The following is a 12,944-nucleotide window of genomic DNA, read 5'->3' on the forward strand; positions in this document are numbered from 1 at the left end:
CGTAAATGTCGGCGGATGCGGAACCCAGCATCCCAAAGCGGAAGGCGCACGCTTCTGGATGCTCAAATATGACTGATCTTGTGCACCACGTCCTTAACCCAATGTAACTTCAAGAAGTCCATAAGAATTTGGAAGTGGATTACACCCTTCTCTTGAGCCATATGATACGGTGTACATAATAGGTCATCGCAAATAATCATGGCAGAACAGCCAAAGACAACCACGCTGTACGCCCGCGCAAGCGAGACAGCTAAATTCCTACAAAACTCGTTGCCTGACAAACTCTGTTCTCCAAAGGTAGCGATCGTGTGCGGCTCAGGATTGGGAGGCCTTGCAAACGCGATCAACCCAGGCTTACGGGTGGAAACTCCGTACGCGAGTATTCCGAACTGGGCTGTGAGTACCGGTAGGTCACAGCGTGTGCGAAACTCTATAGTACTTATGAACGCTGGCTAAGCTGGGAACAATAGTGCAGGGTCATGAAGGGAAGTTAGTCTTTGGGACAGTCGGGCCTCAGCAGACTCCTGTGGTTCTGTTGGTCGGAAGGGCGCAGCAAGTGTTCACCCAATTGTGTTCCTCATTGCTTCGCCTAACCTGCTTCACATAGCTTCTACGAAGGACATAGTATGGAAACCTGCACATTCGCCATACGCGTCTGCAAGCTTTTGGGTGTCGAGACAGTCGTCGTCACCAATGCGGCGGGTGGCCTGAATCCTGAGTACTCTGTCGGGGACATAGTGCTACTCAATGACCACCTCAACATCCCAGGAATGGTGGGCTGGAACCCGCTCCGTGGTCCGAACCACGATGAGTTTGGAGTACGTTTCCCGCCACTGTCTGATGCCTACGATTTAGAGCTAAGGCGCCGGGCGCACAACGCCTGGACGAAACTTGGACTTGACAAGACAGCACGACGCATGCATGAAGGCGTATACGCGTTTCTTGCTGGGCCGACGTACGAAACAAGAGCAGAATGCCGAATGTTAAGGTTTTTGGGGGCGGATGTTGTAGGAATGAGCACGGTGCCGGAGATCGTGGTTGCGCGGCACTCGGGGTTAAGGGTTCTGGCGTTCAGTCTGGTGACCAACAATGCAGTGTTGGAGCCTGGTCCACGGGGTGACGCGCCAGAGATTCAAATCATGTCTCAGGAACAATTGACAGAGCACTTGAGCCATGGACGTGCGAATCATGAGGAAGTACTAGAGGCTGGAAGGTTAGCCGCACAAGATATGCAGGCCTTGGTTAAGCAGATACTCGAGGAGCTGTATGTCTAGGGAATGATAGACTCCAGCATCTAAGCTTGAGCCGGCTTTGTATGCAGCTCGATGCGATTAGACAAAGGCCGGCCCAATGGGCTTAATAAAACATACACACCCGTAGCTTGGCTTCATCTCCGCCTGTCGAGATCAGAAGTTTTGTCTCGCCGTCGTGGCTGGTCCCTTTCTCTGTCCTCCTTACCCTTCTTTCTACCTATGCCCAAATCCTTTTCCCGCTCTCTCGGGTCTATAACCAGGAGTTCTTCCTCGTTCTTCCTCTTCCACTCTAAATCCTTGCCAAGCCTATCCTTAGCAAACGTCAGTTTGTGACTCATCCATCCCGTTCCTTTTAGATCCTCGTCGTCGTCACTTGCAGCTGCCTGATCCCATTTGCTACAGCTCTGGCAGTTCGCTATGAAATGTAGGTCACATAGTGCGGCTTCGTCCTCGTCGTCGCCGATAGGACCACTACCCTCCCCAGGTATCGCCTGCTTGCTTCCTTCTTCGCCTTCATCACGCTGTGTCTCTACGGGGATGGAATCAAGTTTGCTCTTGAAGGCAGCAAATAGTTTCATAGCATTGGGGTCTTCCTTGACCGCGCCACGCTTTCTCCCTCTTGTCGACGTCTCTGGTATCATGGCTTCCAACGCCGATTTCTTCTTCGCAGCGGGCGCAGGAGCTGGAGCCTTCCGTCTCATGGAGGCCTTGAGCTCTTCAATCTGGGCATTTGTTTTCGATACAAGATCGGACACCTTCTTGACTTGCTCCGGCTCAGAGTCGGACTCCGAGTCCGAATCGGAATGGGAGGGTGATGCTGGCCTCTTTGACGACGTACGAGCAAGGCCTGAGAGTATCTGGTCACGCCTGGGAGGCGGAGAAGGAGAGGGCGACTTTCGTGGCTTAGGAGCAGGACGTTCCTTCTTCGTATCTAGAGTCGGGACTGCCGGCGAAGCGGGTGGGTTCTTAGGCAGATCTTGTCCTCCGCTCACGAGTTTGGGGTTGAACTTGGGCTTCTTGATTACTGGAGCAACATCGTTCTCTTCGTCTTCGTCGCCAGCGAAGCTTAGAATAGCTTTACCCGCCTTCCTCTTTGGTTTCTTCTTTTCCTCTTCCACTGTAGCTGCCACTGCTCTCTTCTTGAGATCCCGTTTCACCATATCTTCGAACGGATTCACCAAAATCTCGGTGCTCTTGATCTTGTACGGATATAACGGTCTGTCCGTGTCCGGGCCCGCAAGCTCGCCTTCGCCCATCTTCATCAAGTTGTATATTGTATCGCCGACCACGCGCCCGAACATAGTGTTCTTCCCCTGCAGTTCTGGGGTCTCGCCCAGGGTCAAGAAGAACTGGCTCGTATTGTCATTCTTGCCTGAGTTTGCCATGCCCAACAGACCTCTTCTATTGAATCTTAAACGCGAGTGGAACTCATCCTGAAAGGGCTTCCCATCCTCGTAGCTGCTCTCTCCACCAGATCCGGTGCCCGTGGGATCACCACCTTGGATCACGAAATTGGGCACCAGCCTGTGGAAGATGGTTCCATCGTAGTACCCATCTAGACAAAGCTGTAAGAAGTTACGTGATGTGATTGGGGTCTGCTTTGCGAAGAGCTCGAGCTCAATGTCACCGGCGGTCGTGTTCAGGATAACCTTGGCGGTCGGCTGCGGCTCGAGATTGTACAGCGAGCTCATCTTGAGCAACGGCTATTGTGACGGCCACATGCGCGGCGAGAATAATTGCTCGCGGTGCAGAAAATGATTGGTCGAGGGTTTGAGTTGTGTCGGCACGTTTTTTGCACGTTCTGCTCAAAATGGGAAGCTTCGACGTCACAAGCCAAACATCCTCGCCACTATATTAGAAACAGCGCTCAGGTGGCCAATCTACCGGAATATCAGCTCCAGTCTGCGTGTGAGCTCCGCCAGGCAACGAATTCCCGCCTGCTGCAGTCTCCTACCAATATTTTGGACCGTCTCTCGCGTCATTGCGTCCTCAACGTTTAGTCCGCGGTAGCCCAACATGGCTCCAGCATATAGCCCGGCACTCATACCTGTATTAGATTGGCGTACGGCGTACGGCCTGGTGACTGGAAATCTTGCTGACAGCTTGTAGCTTTCCTGTACTTATCGTCGGTCCTTGGCGCATCACCAGATGAACGTAGGTCTATTCTTTTCGAAATGGAAACAGGAAACTAAGACATCGAAGTGAAGCTCACCTGCTCGTTTCTGCTGTCGTATCCACTTACTGCCATCTTGAAGCGGATTCCAGATAGACATCCATGGCAGAAAAATATTTTTATTATATGGTAACTTCAATCAAGCAACGGGCTGACCAGAGCTAAATGTTCGTAGTGTTTCGATGTTCTATCTCATCGGTTTGTTCAGTTTATGGAGCGGTCTCCGGACTCTTGCAATCAGCTCAGTCATGGCATATGCCATATCGTACTTCATCCAAGGTCCGTTTATGCCTTGGATTGGCTTTGTGGCCTTGATGGGACACATGTCTGTGAACCACATCTTCCGACAAATGGTGAATGATCCCGGTCTTGTGGACGTAACAGGGGCACAGATGGTCCTTGTTATGAAACTAACAGCCTTTTGTTGGAACGTCCATGACGGCCGTCTTCCCGAGGAGGAACTCTCACAATTTCAGAAGGAGCGCCAAATCAAACAATTGCCGGACTTCCTCGATTATGCTGGCTACGTACTCTTCTTCCCTGGTCTTTTCGCCGGGCCAGCCTTCGACTATGCCGACTACAAAAACTATATCACCACATCGATGTTCGAGCTCCCACCCGGAATAGATCCATCCAAGGCTCCACCAACACGTAAGAAGCGCAAGATTCCACGCTCAGGAACACCTGCTATGTATAAGATGGTCTCCGGCCTCCTCTGGATCCTGGCATTCTTGCAATTTTCAGGTTATTTCTATCAAAGCTTCTTCTTAAGTCCGGACTTCCTGAAATATGGCTTCTTGCGCCGAGTATTTCAAGTCTACATGCTTGGTCTTACCGCTCGAATGAAATACTACGGAGTTTGGTTTTTGACAGAGGGAGCTTGTATCTTGTCTGGTATTGGTTACAATGGCGTTGATCCCAAGACCGGTAAAGCAAATTGGGACCGGCTGGTAAATGTCAAGCCAATGGAGATTGAGTTCGCTCAAAATGTTCGTGGATATCTCGCTGGTTGGAATATCAACACGAATTCTTGGCTGAGAAATTATGTGTACCTTCGAGTCACACCAAAGGGCCAAAAGCCTGGCTTTGTTGCTACTCTCGCTACCTTTGTTACTAGTGCCTTTTGGCATGGCTTTTATCCTGGCTATTACCTCGCATTTATTCTTGCCAGCCTTGATCAAACAATCGCGAAACGTAAGTGAGAATGCCCCATTATAGTGAACATATTTGAGTAACACATTGCAGATGGTCGAAGACTTATACGGCCATTTTTCATGTCGCCGGATGGAAAAACCCCAGGACCATACAAGCGCTACTACGACTTTGCATGCTTGATTTTGACACAGTTGACAATCACTTTTGTGGTCATCCCGTTCCAATTCTTAACATTGTCAGCCAGTATCAAAGTTTGGGCTGGTGTCTACTTCTATGGCCTTGTTGGAACTATAGCATGTTTTGTGCTTCTCAATTCGCCTGTCAAGGGAATGCTCCTAAAACAGCTCAAGGCTCGCAGCAGCAAGCCAGGCTTGGAAAGAACTGTTAGTTCGACATCGGTCGCGGATGATGACATGAACAGCACGCTCGGTCTACCTCATGATCCGGAATTCGAAATGCAGCAGATCATGAAGGGTGTCAGGGAAGAAATCGAGGCGAGAAAGCGGAGAGGGAGTACCGTACCAGATATACGCGATCTGCTGCAGCAGAAACTTGATGAGTTTAGACGCGATCAGCAGCAAGGGAAGCAGAAAACTGCCGCAGCAGAGAGGCTGGAATCGAAATTGTCTGGAAAATCAGACTAAAGAGAGTTGCGTGTAACTTATCATAGCGCGGTGTTGGAATCTCGGCTATGCTCTCTACAAAGGCCTAGATACCTTGGAAATACCTGTGAAGTGCAATGCAACTTGTATTGAATGAACAGGCACCATTAAGTAGATAGTACTTAGATCAATCATGAGTTACCCATCTGCGGCAACATTCCGCGGTTTCAGGCCGGTTTTTCCAAGCTCGCGCTTGGTGGTGACGTAGACACGCTTGAAATACTTGCGTCTCAAACTTTAGACAAGTCGCTGAGAAGGAAGCTTCTGAACATGAACACATATTCCTACACGCTCTGAGTCAGTTCGAGTCAGAAAACATGTCTGAAGGGTACTTTGGAAAACGTGAGAAGCTGTATTTGGACGATTTGTATTGGGGACTGATAACGAGCTCGCATATTCTTCACCACCATGGCATCCTCGATGCCTATGGCCATGTCAGTGTTCGCAATCCAGATAACCCAGACACCTTCTTGATGTCCCGCAATATGCCTCCGGCGCTAATGTCTTCTGCCGAAGATATTGTTGAATACAGAATCGAGGACGCAGAACCTGTCGAGAACGACGCCCCCAAGGGGTTCGTTGAACGCTGCATCCACTCGGAGATCCTGAAGAGATTTCCAACAATCAATGCCGTTGTACATGCGCATGCGCCTTCTGTGCTGCCTTTCGGGCTCACCGGCGTACCCTTAAAGGCGTCCTTTCACATGGCAGGCTTTCTGGGCACCGAGACGCCCGTTTGGGACATCGCGGACGCGTATTCGAGTTCAGATCCGAGCCACGATTTGCTGGTGAAAACAACCAAGGTGGGACATCACCTCGCTGCGGCATTCAAGCCATCGACTTCGGCCGGGTTCATCTCGCAAAAGCTGCGTTCTGCTCTTCCAGCTCAGATTGGAGGCCGCGCAGCGGATCCTTCAAACGAGCCGACGCACCCTGTGGTCCTCATGCGCGGTCATGGGTTCACCACTTGCGCAGACAGTTTGGAAGCTGCGGTGTTCCAAGCAATATACACCGTAGAGAATGCGAAGATCCAGACTGATTCAATCATGATGCATAACGCCTATTTCGGTCATAGTCTGGAAGGAAAGGTGAACGTGGAAGGCGGTGGCAAGATCCAAAACGCGAAGTTGAAGAGTGAGGGAGGCAATATTAAATACCTCTCAGGCAAGGAAGCGGACGACGCTTGGGTCATGAATAAGGCAACGATTGCTAGGCCATGGGCTTTATGGTTGAGAGAGGTGGAGGTCAATCTCTTGTATAGGAATGAAGTAAAGCGTGAGTCGAAGAAATAGGCTATGTTTCTTTCTCTCCATCGCCGTTTTCTTGTGCTTCTTCGATGCTTCTTTTGAACCTCTAGGCAGTTCGATTTTACTTCTTCACTTTGACTGCACCGTGGTTAGATGGCGTCACAATGGCGATCTTCGGTTGCTACTTTAAACAAGAATCAGGCACGGCGATGTTTCGATGAAGACTTGATGACAGACAGCATCATGTTCTGTACAGGCTGGCTGACCCACGAAGAATCATGATGGCAGTTTTCAAATAGAGACTCAGTGGGTATCAGGTTGAAAAATAAAGTATTGAATGTGCGACATGCTGGGAGCTTGTTACTCCATTGTAAATCGCAGAAAAAATGCCTGGACAGTGTGTTCTGCACGCCAAAATGAATCGTAGAAACGATATATCCTATTATGTCTGTCAGTCTCCTTTAAGTGTGTGTTCACATATGTGCTAATATTCCAGTAGTGTGCAGAACATTTGCGAATTCGGAGAAACTTCATCCTGCGCTTGTGTATGGAGCCTCCACTGAGCCTCATCTTCGAGAGGCAGCAACAATTATCTTTCCAACAATGCCTTCATGTTAGCCTAGTCCATGTGGTCCACTGAATTCCTTGTAGCCGAAGACAATTGCGAAACGGGACATTACCATTGTCCTCGCACTTGTACACTGGAATTTATTGGTATCTACATTTTATCTTCAAACAAAATTACACAATCAGAATTGATTCTCGGTGTTTCCCTCGCCCATACTTTTGCTTCCACTGCTGCCAGCTTGAACAGCTCCCATCATACCATCGATTAAGCCAGATCCAGACCACTTTTGATGTGTCAGGACATCGCAACCGATTTCCTTTTCTCTCCTTTGAACAAGGTTGACATATGCCAGCATGCCCTGATCTTTGAACGCTCTGGAGAGTTCGCAAGTGATAGTGGCGTTCGAATGCAGACCTGCTAGGGAGATGAGCTGCATAACGAATCTAAGAGATCCAATTAGCATCAGGCCCTCTAATCCGCATACTGTGAAATGACTTACCCTTCCTTAGCTAGATCCCAGACGAAGCTCTTTAATGTCTCCTCTGTAAATCCATGACTCATCCAATTGAAGCTTGGGCTCAGATTGTACACGAGTTTCTTACCCGGAAACTTCTCGCGAATGGGCCTTGCGAAGCTTGCCGCTTTCTCAACACTTGGGTCGCCGGTTTCAACCCACAAAAGATCAGCATATGGAGCGTATGCCATAGCACGCTTTGTTGCTGCGGCTTCGCCTGCCTTGTAGTGGTAAAAGCCCTCGCGAGTGCGTGGGATATCCCATGAGAAGAAAACAGGTTCTTTTGTGTACTTGCCAGCGACCTGTCGTCGCCTCGCGAGTGAGAGGCTAGGATCAGCCTTGACCGTGGCCAGGTACTCATCAATCGAAGATTGTGGAGCACCCTCTTTCTTGAGGTGTTCTACTACCGCCTCATCGAAGGTGACGAGCTTGTGTTGTTTTACCCACGCAGCCTCAAACTTGTCAATCTCTGGGCCCGAAGCACCTTCCATTTCCATACGCTGCAGCACTTCTGCAAGCGGCTCAACATCCTCGGTGACACCTTTGATAAATTCATGATCGCGGACGTCAACCGCGCTGCTGAGCAATTTGCCGCTTTCGGAATCGGTTCGTGCAATCACGAGGTTCTCGGTGCCCATGAGGTCCCACTGGTACCTTGTTGCAACAAGACGGTTGATGTGTTCGCCAACTGGAACAAGGACTTTGCCGGCAAGGTGACCACATTTTTTGCCGCCATGTAACTGATCTTCAAAATGCACGGCTGCGGCACCGTTCTCTGCGAATAGCTTGGCAAGCTTGAAGACAGCCGAGAGACCGCCGTGACCAGTATCTCCATCTGCAACGATTGGCCTCAGATAGTCAACATATGGCGTGGCCTTTCTTTCCTCAGGACTCATTTTACGTCTGATGTCCCACTGCCTTCTATCGTGAAGCTGTTGTGCCTTAAATATTCTCTGGACTTGATTTGGAACGGTGTTATAAGGGTAGTCGCCGAAGTCCGCGCTGACCTCGTTCGTGGTAGTGAGGAGTGAACTGCAAGCCCATCCAGAGATGTACATGACCTCTTGGTTCGGGCTTTGTTGGGTCATCTGTACGGGATCAACAACACCCATCGTGTGCACTGGCTTTCCTTCTTTGGCCCTCTCCTCGAAGATGTTAAAGAGCTTCCTAGCCATCAACGAGCTCGGGTACGACTGTTGTAGGGTGCCTCGCCGCAAGACGACGTCTTCGGCTGTGTAAGGGCGTTTGATGTCCTTGAATCTGGGTGTTGCCCACCACTCTTTAACGGCCTTGACCTGCTCATTGAACAAGGCATCTTCAGCTTCGCCGGCTTTGGACGCTTCCGGTAACAGCTGGAAAGCATCTGCTGGCAAAGCTGAAGAAACTGGAGGCTCGGGAGCCTTGAGTATGGAGCTTGACATACGCTGAGGTATTGAACTGAACGCTCGTAGGTGTGCTGGGGATCGAAGCTGCCGAGCTGCTCGGCACTGTCTGCACGCTGAACGAAGAGCTGGTCGCAGCATGGCGGAGTTCCTGCTATAGCGGGCAACACAATGCGATTCTATGGGAAAGAAAGTGGAGATGGCAAAGAATAATATACAAGCGCAGTGTTGCGAGAGCCGCTTGGTAATGCTCTGCGCAGGCGAATCTGTTCGCTTCCGCAGTCTTCGCACAACACGCGACAAACGATAGCCGGTATCGGTGGCCTCAAGGGTGACAATTCTCCTCAGAACGCAGAAAGGACCATTTCTGCCCGCGAGAGACAGTGTTTTCTGACCGGTAGTGTCGTCGATAGGGCCCAAGCGAGTCGCACTCGGCGAGACTGAATCAGGACTGCATGGCTATGCTTTGCCGCAACAAACCGACCTCGGCCAGACGCCAGGGTTTGCAAACCGAGCATCAAACGGAGGAACCAATGCCATGACAGAGCTGGGCTGCAGGTCCGGTTACTAGCCGTCAAACTTTCTTGCTCAACTGCTGAAGCTTCTTTTTTTTCTTCACATTTCACCTTCCACACCTTGTCCAGGCTTCGACTGAGTTTGAACGCAGCCGTCGAGCAGAGAGCACCGAGATACCCCCCCGCTCCCGCCCCGCACCAAGACGTAAACAATGGCTTTGAGCGCGAGAACCGCATCGAGGGCCTTCCAGGCCGTCAGGGTGGGTGCCACAGGAAACCATTGGCGCGAGAAGCTGTGTGTGCTGACAATGAGCTCGTAGCCAACCGCAGTAAGGCCAATTGCTTCCTGTAAGTGTGCTCTTGTCCTTTTGGCAGCCGCCGGGATATTACGTTCCGTGCACCTGCAAAGCCTGCCTTTAGCAGGCTTCGAGACTTCGAGTACAATTGTACTTACGAGATGAGCAGCCCAGATATGCCAAGCCAAGAGAGGCTATGCCTCATCAAACGAGGAAGATCTGAAGTCGGTGATGAAGCGAGTCATCCCGGCCAAGCGTGAGCTCCTTAAGAAAGTCAAGGCTGTTGGCGATAAGAAGATTGGCGATGTCAAGGTCGAGAACACTCTCGGTGGCATGAGGTGCGCCGCGAAGTATAACAACAATTTTCTCTATACACTGCTAACAAGCTAACAGAGGCTTGACTGCCATGGTTTGGGAAGGCTCGGTCCTCGATGCTAACGAAGGTATCCGATTCCACGGCCGCACAATCAAGGACTGCCAGAAGGAGCTGCCAAAGGGAACCTCTGGTACCGAAATGCTTCCAGAAGCCATGTTCTGGTTGTTGCTCACTGGAGAGGTCCCGACCACTTCACAGGTCCGCGTTCTCTCTCGTGAACTTGCTGAGAAGGCCCAGCTCCCAGAATTTGTGAACACTCTTCTCGACAACTTCCCCAAGGACTTGCATCCAATGACCCAATTCGCATGTGCCGTTTCCGCACTCAACTACACCTCGGTTTTCGCCAAGGCGTACGAGAAGGGCCTCAGCAAGGCCGACTACTGGGAGCCAACCTATGAGGACTGCATCAGCTTGCTTGCTAAGCTGCCCACCATCGCTGCTAAAATCTACCAGAATGCGTACCGCGGTGGTGGACCTCTCCCAGCTGAAGTTGACCTGAACCAGGATTGGTCGTACAACTTCGCTGCGATGCTCGGCAAGGGCGGCGAAGAGAACGTGGAGTTCCAGGACTTGCTTCGTCTTTATCTCGCTCTCCATGGTGACCACGAGGGAGGCAACGTCTCCGCACACACGACCCACTTGGTCGGTTCCGCGTTGTCGGATCCATTCTTGTCTTACTCTGCAGGTCTGCAAGGTTTGGCTGGTCCTTTGCACGGTCTGGCAGCTCAGGAAGTGCTCCGCTGGATTCTACAGATGAAGGAGGCTGTCCCAGAGAACCCAACTGCAAAGGATGTCACCGACTACCTATGGAGCACACTCAAGAGCGGCCGTGTCATTCCAGGTTACGGTCACGGCGTACTCAGGAAGCCCGATCCTCGCTTTGAGGCTTTGATGGACTTCGCGGCTGCTCGTCCACATATCCTCAAAGACCCTGTCTTCCAACTCGTCAAGCTCAACTCTGAGGTAGCTCCAGGTGTCCTTAAAGAGCACGGCAAGGTAAGTCCTCTTTCGGTACTGCCAAGTGAATGGATTACTGACACAAGACGCAGACCAAGAATCCATACCCCAACGTGGACTCCAGCTCTGGCGTCCTGTTCCACTACTACGGTTTCAAGGAGACGCTCTACTACACCGCCACCTTCGGTGTGTCTCGTGGTTTGGGACCTCTTGCCCAGCTTATCTGGGACCGTGCTCTTGGTCTGCCAATCGAGCGCCCCAAGTCGATCAATATGCAAGGTCTGTTGGACAAGGTTGGCGCATAAATGTAACACTATCAATTGCGTCCATTTGTTCTGCGGAATCTGGTTCAGTTGTGCCCATGTGTTTAGCCTATCCCAGGTTGTATATAGACTTGGTAAAAGAGAAATTGCGAAAAACTTCAATTTTGCTGTCTAGTATTTGTTGATTTATATGCTTTTCTATAGCGAGGTAAAAGTCGTTACACTGAGGGTGATTCACAATCTGCCAAGCACTGCATTGCAAATTGGATTCACACGGTGTAGAACCGGTCGCCAAAATCGCCAAGACCTGGCACGATGTAACTGTAGAACATTGTAAGTGCTCGTTATCTTGGAACTGAGAATGAAACTTACTTCTTCTCGTTCAATCCTTGGTCAACAAAGGCTGTCACGACTCTGACCTTGGGGGCCTTTTCTGCAAACCTTCTAGCACCCTCTGGGGAGGCGATTAAATTCAAGAACAAAATGTGCTCCTCCGGGACTCCTTTCCCTTTAAGTACGTCCACAGCCATCAACGCACTTCCACCGGTGGCCAACATCGGATCCAATAGCAGTACCCATCTCTGCGCGATGTCCTCAGGCAGTTTGTCATAGAAGAGCTTAGGCTGGGAAGTCTCCTCATCACGTTGGATGAGGATCTTGCCGATTCGAACTGATCGACAGCAATCTCTCAGGCCTTGCTCCATGGCTTCGCCGGCTCGCATGATGGACACACCGCAGATGTTACCCGCGAACTTGACACCTTGGTAGCTCGTGTTCAGCGGAGTGTTGATGGTGTGCTGAACAACAGGAAGGTGATTCAAAGCTTCCTCGATCAGGAGCCGAATGATACGGTTTGAATAGAATATGAAGTCTGCACGTTCAGTTCGCACATCTCGGATCTTTCTGGCCCTGCTTCAGCTTCGTGCTTCCCGAGTGCGGGAAAGTGGTGTCAAATATAATCAACGAAGATGAAAGAGCTCAGAAAGAATAGATTCCACTTAGCTTCACACGTGAAAATCTGACCGATGGTAAAAAAAAGCAGTGAGACTCGTGATGTGGAGCCAAATTCGGTTACGATTTTATCTAGGATCCGAAGCAAAGCTCCGAAGGGAACGGACTTACGTGAGAAGTGCTATAAGCTGTGGTGTCTGAGGCAGAATATGAACATTGCTGTGGCCAATTTCCGTCGATACGGTTGCCGTGGGTTTTTCTTCGTCAGGCTTGTAGGATGGCCCCAGGTTGCGGGACGGCGTCTTTTCGAGCGTAGACATAGTGTGCAGATCAAGCGGGCTGAAGGCGAGATCCGAGCAGCGGGGGACGATTAGCTGCGATGCATGAGAGGAACTGTACAGGAGAAGCAGAGCACGCAGCGGACTATGAAAGAGGAGAGCTGCATCCACGCTGAGATGTGTGCTCTTGTGATCCCACACCTAAATGCAACATCCAGCTTCTCGACCGTACTTCGTTCAGTCCAGAGTGGATCTGTGCACTTGTCCCGATATGGTCTAGCGGCTTGTCTCGGTGAGTCCCGAGTAGCCGCCATATCCAGAAGGTCGCACCCTTTCGCGGATGCGCGTTGTGTT

At 50.8% G+C, this 12,944-nt stretch overlaps 7 protein-coding genes across 7 annotated transcripts; 4 read left to right on the forward strand and 3 right to left on the reverse strand.

The window, feature by feature from the left end:
• The first annotated feature begins 92 nt into the window (after nt 1-92).
• Nucleotides 93-1,396, forward strand: PV09_00284 (purine nucleoside phosphorylase I, inosine and guanosine-specific). Its single transcript, XM_016353002.1, has 3 exons — nt 93-406; nt 471-552; nt 608-1,396. The coding sequence occupies exons 1-3, from the start codon at nt 199-201 to the stop codon at nt 1,272-1,274; spliced, it is 957 nt and encodes a 318-aa protein (XP_016219259.1). The 5' UTR covers nt 93-198; the 3' UTR covers nt 1,275-1,396.
• Nucleotides 1,173-3,027, reverse strand: PV09_00285 (uncharacterized protein). The gene has a single exon (XM_016353003.1). The coding sequence runs from the start codon at nt 2,942-2,944 to the stop codon at nt 1,388-1,390; it is 1,557 nt and encodes a 518-aa protein (XP_016219260.1). The 5' UTR covers nt 2,945-3,027; the 3' UTR covers nt 1,173-1,387.
• A 45-nt stretch (nt 3,028-3,072) lies between these two features.
• PV09_00286 (uncharacterized protein) lies at nt 3,073-5,414 on the forward strand. Its single transcript, XM_016353004.1, has 5 exons — nt 3,073-3,315; nt 3,363-3,407; nt 3,456-3,555; nt 3,602-4,620; nt 4,672-5,414. Exons 1-5 carry the CDS (start codon nt 3,270-3,272, stop codon nt 5,223-5,225), a joined length of 1,764 nt encoding a protein of 587 aa, XP_016219261.1. The 5' UTR covers nt 3,073-3,269; the 3' UTR covers nt 5,226-5,414.
• An 84-nt stretch (nt 5,415-5,498) lies between these two features.
• On the forward strand, nt 5,499-6,883 carry PV09_00287 (uncharacterized protein). The gene has a single exon (XM_016353005.1). The coding sequence runs from the start codon at nt 5,561-5,563 to the stop codon at nt 6,533-6,535; it is 975 nt and encodes a 324-aa protein (XP_016219262.1). The 5' UTR covers nt 5,499-5,560; the 3' UTR covers nt 6,536-6,883.
• Nucleotides 6,874-9,394, reverse strand: PV09_00288 (isocitrate lyase). Its single transcript, XM_016353006.1, has 2 exons — nt 7,558-9,394; nt 6,874-7,501 (listed from the first exon to the last, which is right to left on the reverse strand). Exons 1-2 carry the CDS (start codon nt 9,093-9,095, stop codon nt 7,240-7,242), a joined length of 1,800 nt encoding a protein of 599 aa, XP_016219263.1. The 5' UTR covers nt 9,096-9,394; the 3' UTR covers nt 6,874-7,239.
• An 8-nt stretch (nt 9,395-9,402) lies between these two features.
• On the forward strand, nt 9,403-11,538 carry PV09_00289 (citrate (Si)-synthase, eukaryotic). Its single transcript, XM_016353007.1, has 5 exons — nt 9,403-9,729; nt 9,790-9,817; nt 9,935-10,103; nt 10,159-11,137; nt 11,191-11,538. The coding sequence occupies exons 1-5, from the start codon at nt 9,682-9,684 to the stop codon at nt 11,401-11,403; spliced, it is 1,437 nt and encodes a 478-aa protein (XP_016219264.1). The 5' UTR covers nt 9,403-9,681; the 3' UTR covers nt 11,404-11,538.
• On the reverse strand, nt 11,428-12,785 carry PV09_00290 (uracil phosphoribosyltransferase). The gene is made up of 3 exons (XM_016353008.1): nt 12,484-12,785; nt 11,734-12,264; nt 11,428-11,682 (listed from the first exon to the last, which is right to left on the reverse strand). The coding sequence occupies exons 1-3, from the start codon at nt 12,630-12,632 to the stop codon at nt 11,631-11,633; spliced, it is 732 nt and encodes a 243-aa protein (XP_016219265.1). The 5' UTR covers nt 12,633-12,785; the 3' UTR covers nt 11,428-11,630.
• Between the last annotated feature and the right edge of the window lie 159 nt (nt 12,786-12,944).

The sequence above is a fragment of the Verruconis gallopava genome, assembly GCF_000836295.1.
Source record: "Verruconis gallopava strain CBS 43764 unplaced genomic scaffold supercont1.1, whole genome shotgun sequence".
Classification (NCBI taxonomy): Eukaryota; Fungi; Ascomycota; class Dothideomycetes; order Venturiales; family Sympoventuriaceae; genus Verruconis; species Verruconis gallopava.

Excerpts from the sequence above, each read along its gene's own strand:
- PV09_00284 (XM_016353002.1), top strand. The coding sequence starts at position 199 with ATGGCAGAACAGCCAAAGACAACCACGCTGTACGCCCGCGCAAGCGAG. Across the intron at positions 407-470 it reads GAACTGGGCTGTGAGTACCG|TGCAGGGTCATGAAGGGAAG; the intron begins GTAGGTCACAGC and ends TGGGAACAATAG. Across the intron at positions 553-607 it reads CTGTTGGTCGGAAGGGCGCA|CTTCTACGAAGGACATAGTA; the intron begins GCAAGTGTTCAC and ends TGCTTCACATAG.
- PV09_00285 (XM_016353003.1), bottom strand. The coding sequence starts at position 2,944 with ATGAGCTCGCTGTACAATCTCGAGCCGCAGCCGACCGCCAAGGTTATC.
- PV09_00286 (XM_016353004.1), top strand. The coding sequence starts at position 3,270 with ATGGCTCCAGCATATAGCCCGGCACTCATACCTGTATTAGATTGGC. Across the intron at positions 3,408-3,455 it reads TGGCGCATCACCAGATGAAC|TGAAGCTCACCTGCTCGTTT; the intron begins GTAGGTCTATTC and ends AAGACATCGAAG. Across the intron at positions 4,621-4,671 it reads TGATCAAACAATCGCGAAAC|ATGGTCGAAGACTTATACGG; the intron begins GTAAGTGAGAAT and ends AACACATTGCAG.
- PV09_00287 (XM_016353005.1), top strand. The coding sequence starts at position 5,561 with ATGTCTGAAGGGTACTTTGGAAAACGTGAGAAGCTGTATTTGGACGAT.
- PV09_00288 (XM_016353006.1), bottom strand. The coding sequence starts at position 9,095 with ATGCTGCGACCAGCTCTTCGTTCAGCGTGCAGACAGTGCCGAGCAGCT. Across the intron at positions 7,502-7,557 it reads TGGGATCTAGCTAAGGAAGG|ATTCGTTATGCAGCTCATCT; the intron begins GTAAGTCATTTC and ends TGGATCTCTTAG.
- PV09_00289 (XM_016353007.1), top strand. The coding sequence starts at position 9,682 with ATGGCTTTGAGCGCGAGAACCGCATCGAGGGCCTTCCAGGCCGTCAGG. Across the intron at positions 9,818-9,934 it reads AGTAAGGCCAATTGCTTCCT|CCCAGATATGCCAAGCCAAG; the intron begins GTAAGTGTGCTC and ends CGAGATGAGCAG. Across the intron at positions 10,104-10,158 it reads AACACTCTCGGTGGCATGAG|AGGCTTGACTGCCATGGTTT; the intron begins GTGCGCCGCGAA and ends ACAAGCTAACAG.
- PV09_00290 (XM_016353008.1), bottom strand. The coding sequence starts at position 12,632 with ATGTCTACGCTCGAAAAGACGCCGTCCCGCAACCTGGGGCCATCCTAC. Across the intron at positions 12,265-12,483 it reads CAGCTTATAGCACTTCTCAC|AAAGATCCGAGATGTGCGAA; the intron begins GTAAGTCCGTTC and ends AAGCAGGGCCAG. Across the intron at positions 11,683-11,733 it reads CAAGGATTGAACGAGAAGAA|TTACATCGTGCCAGGTCTTG; the intron begins GTAAGTTTCATT and ends AATGTTCTACAG.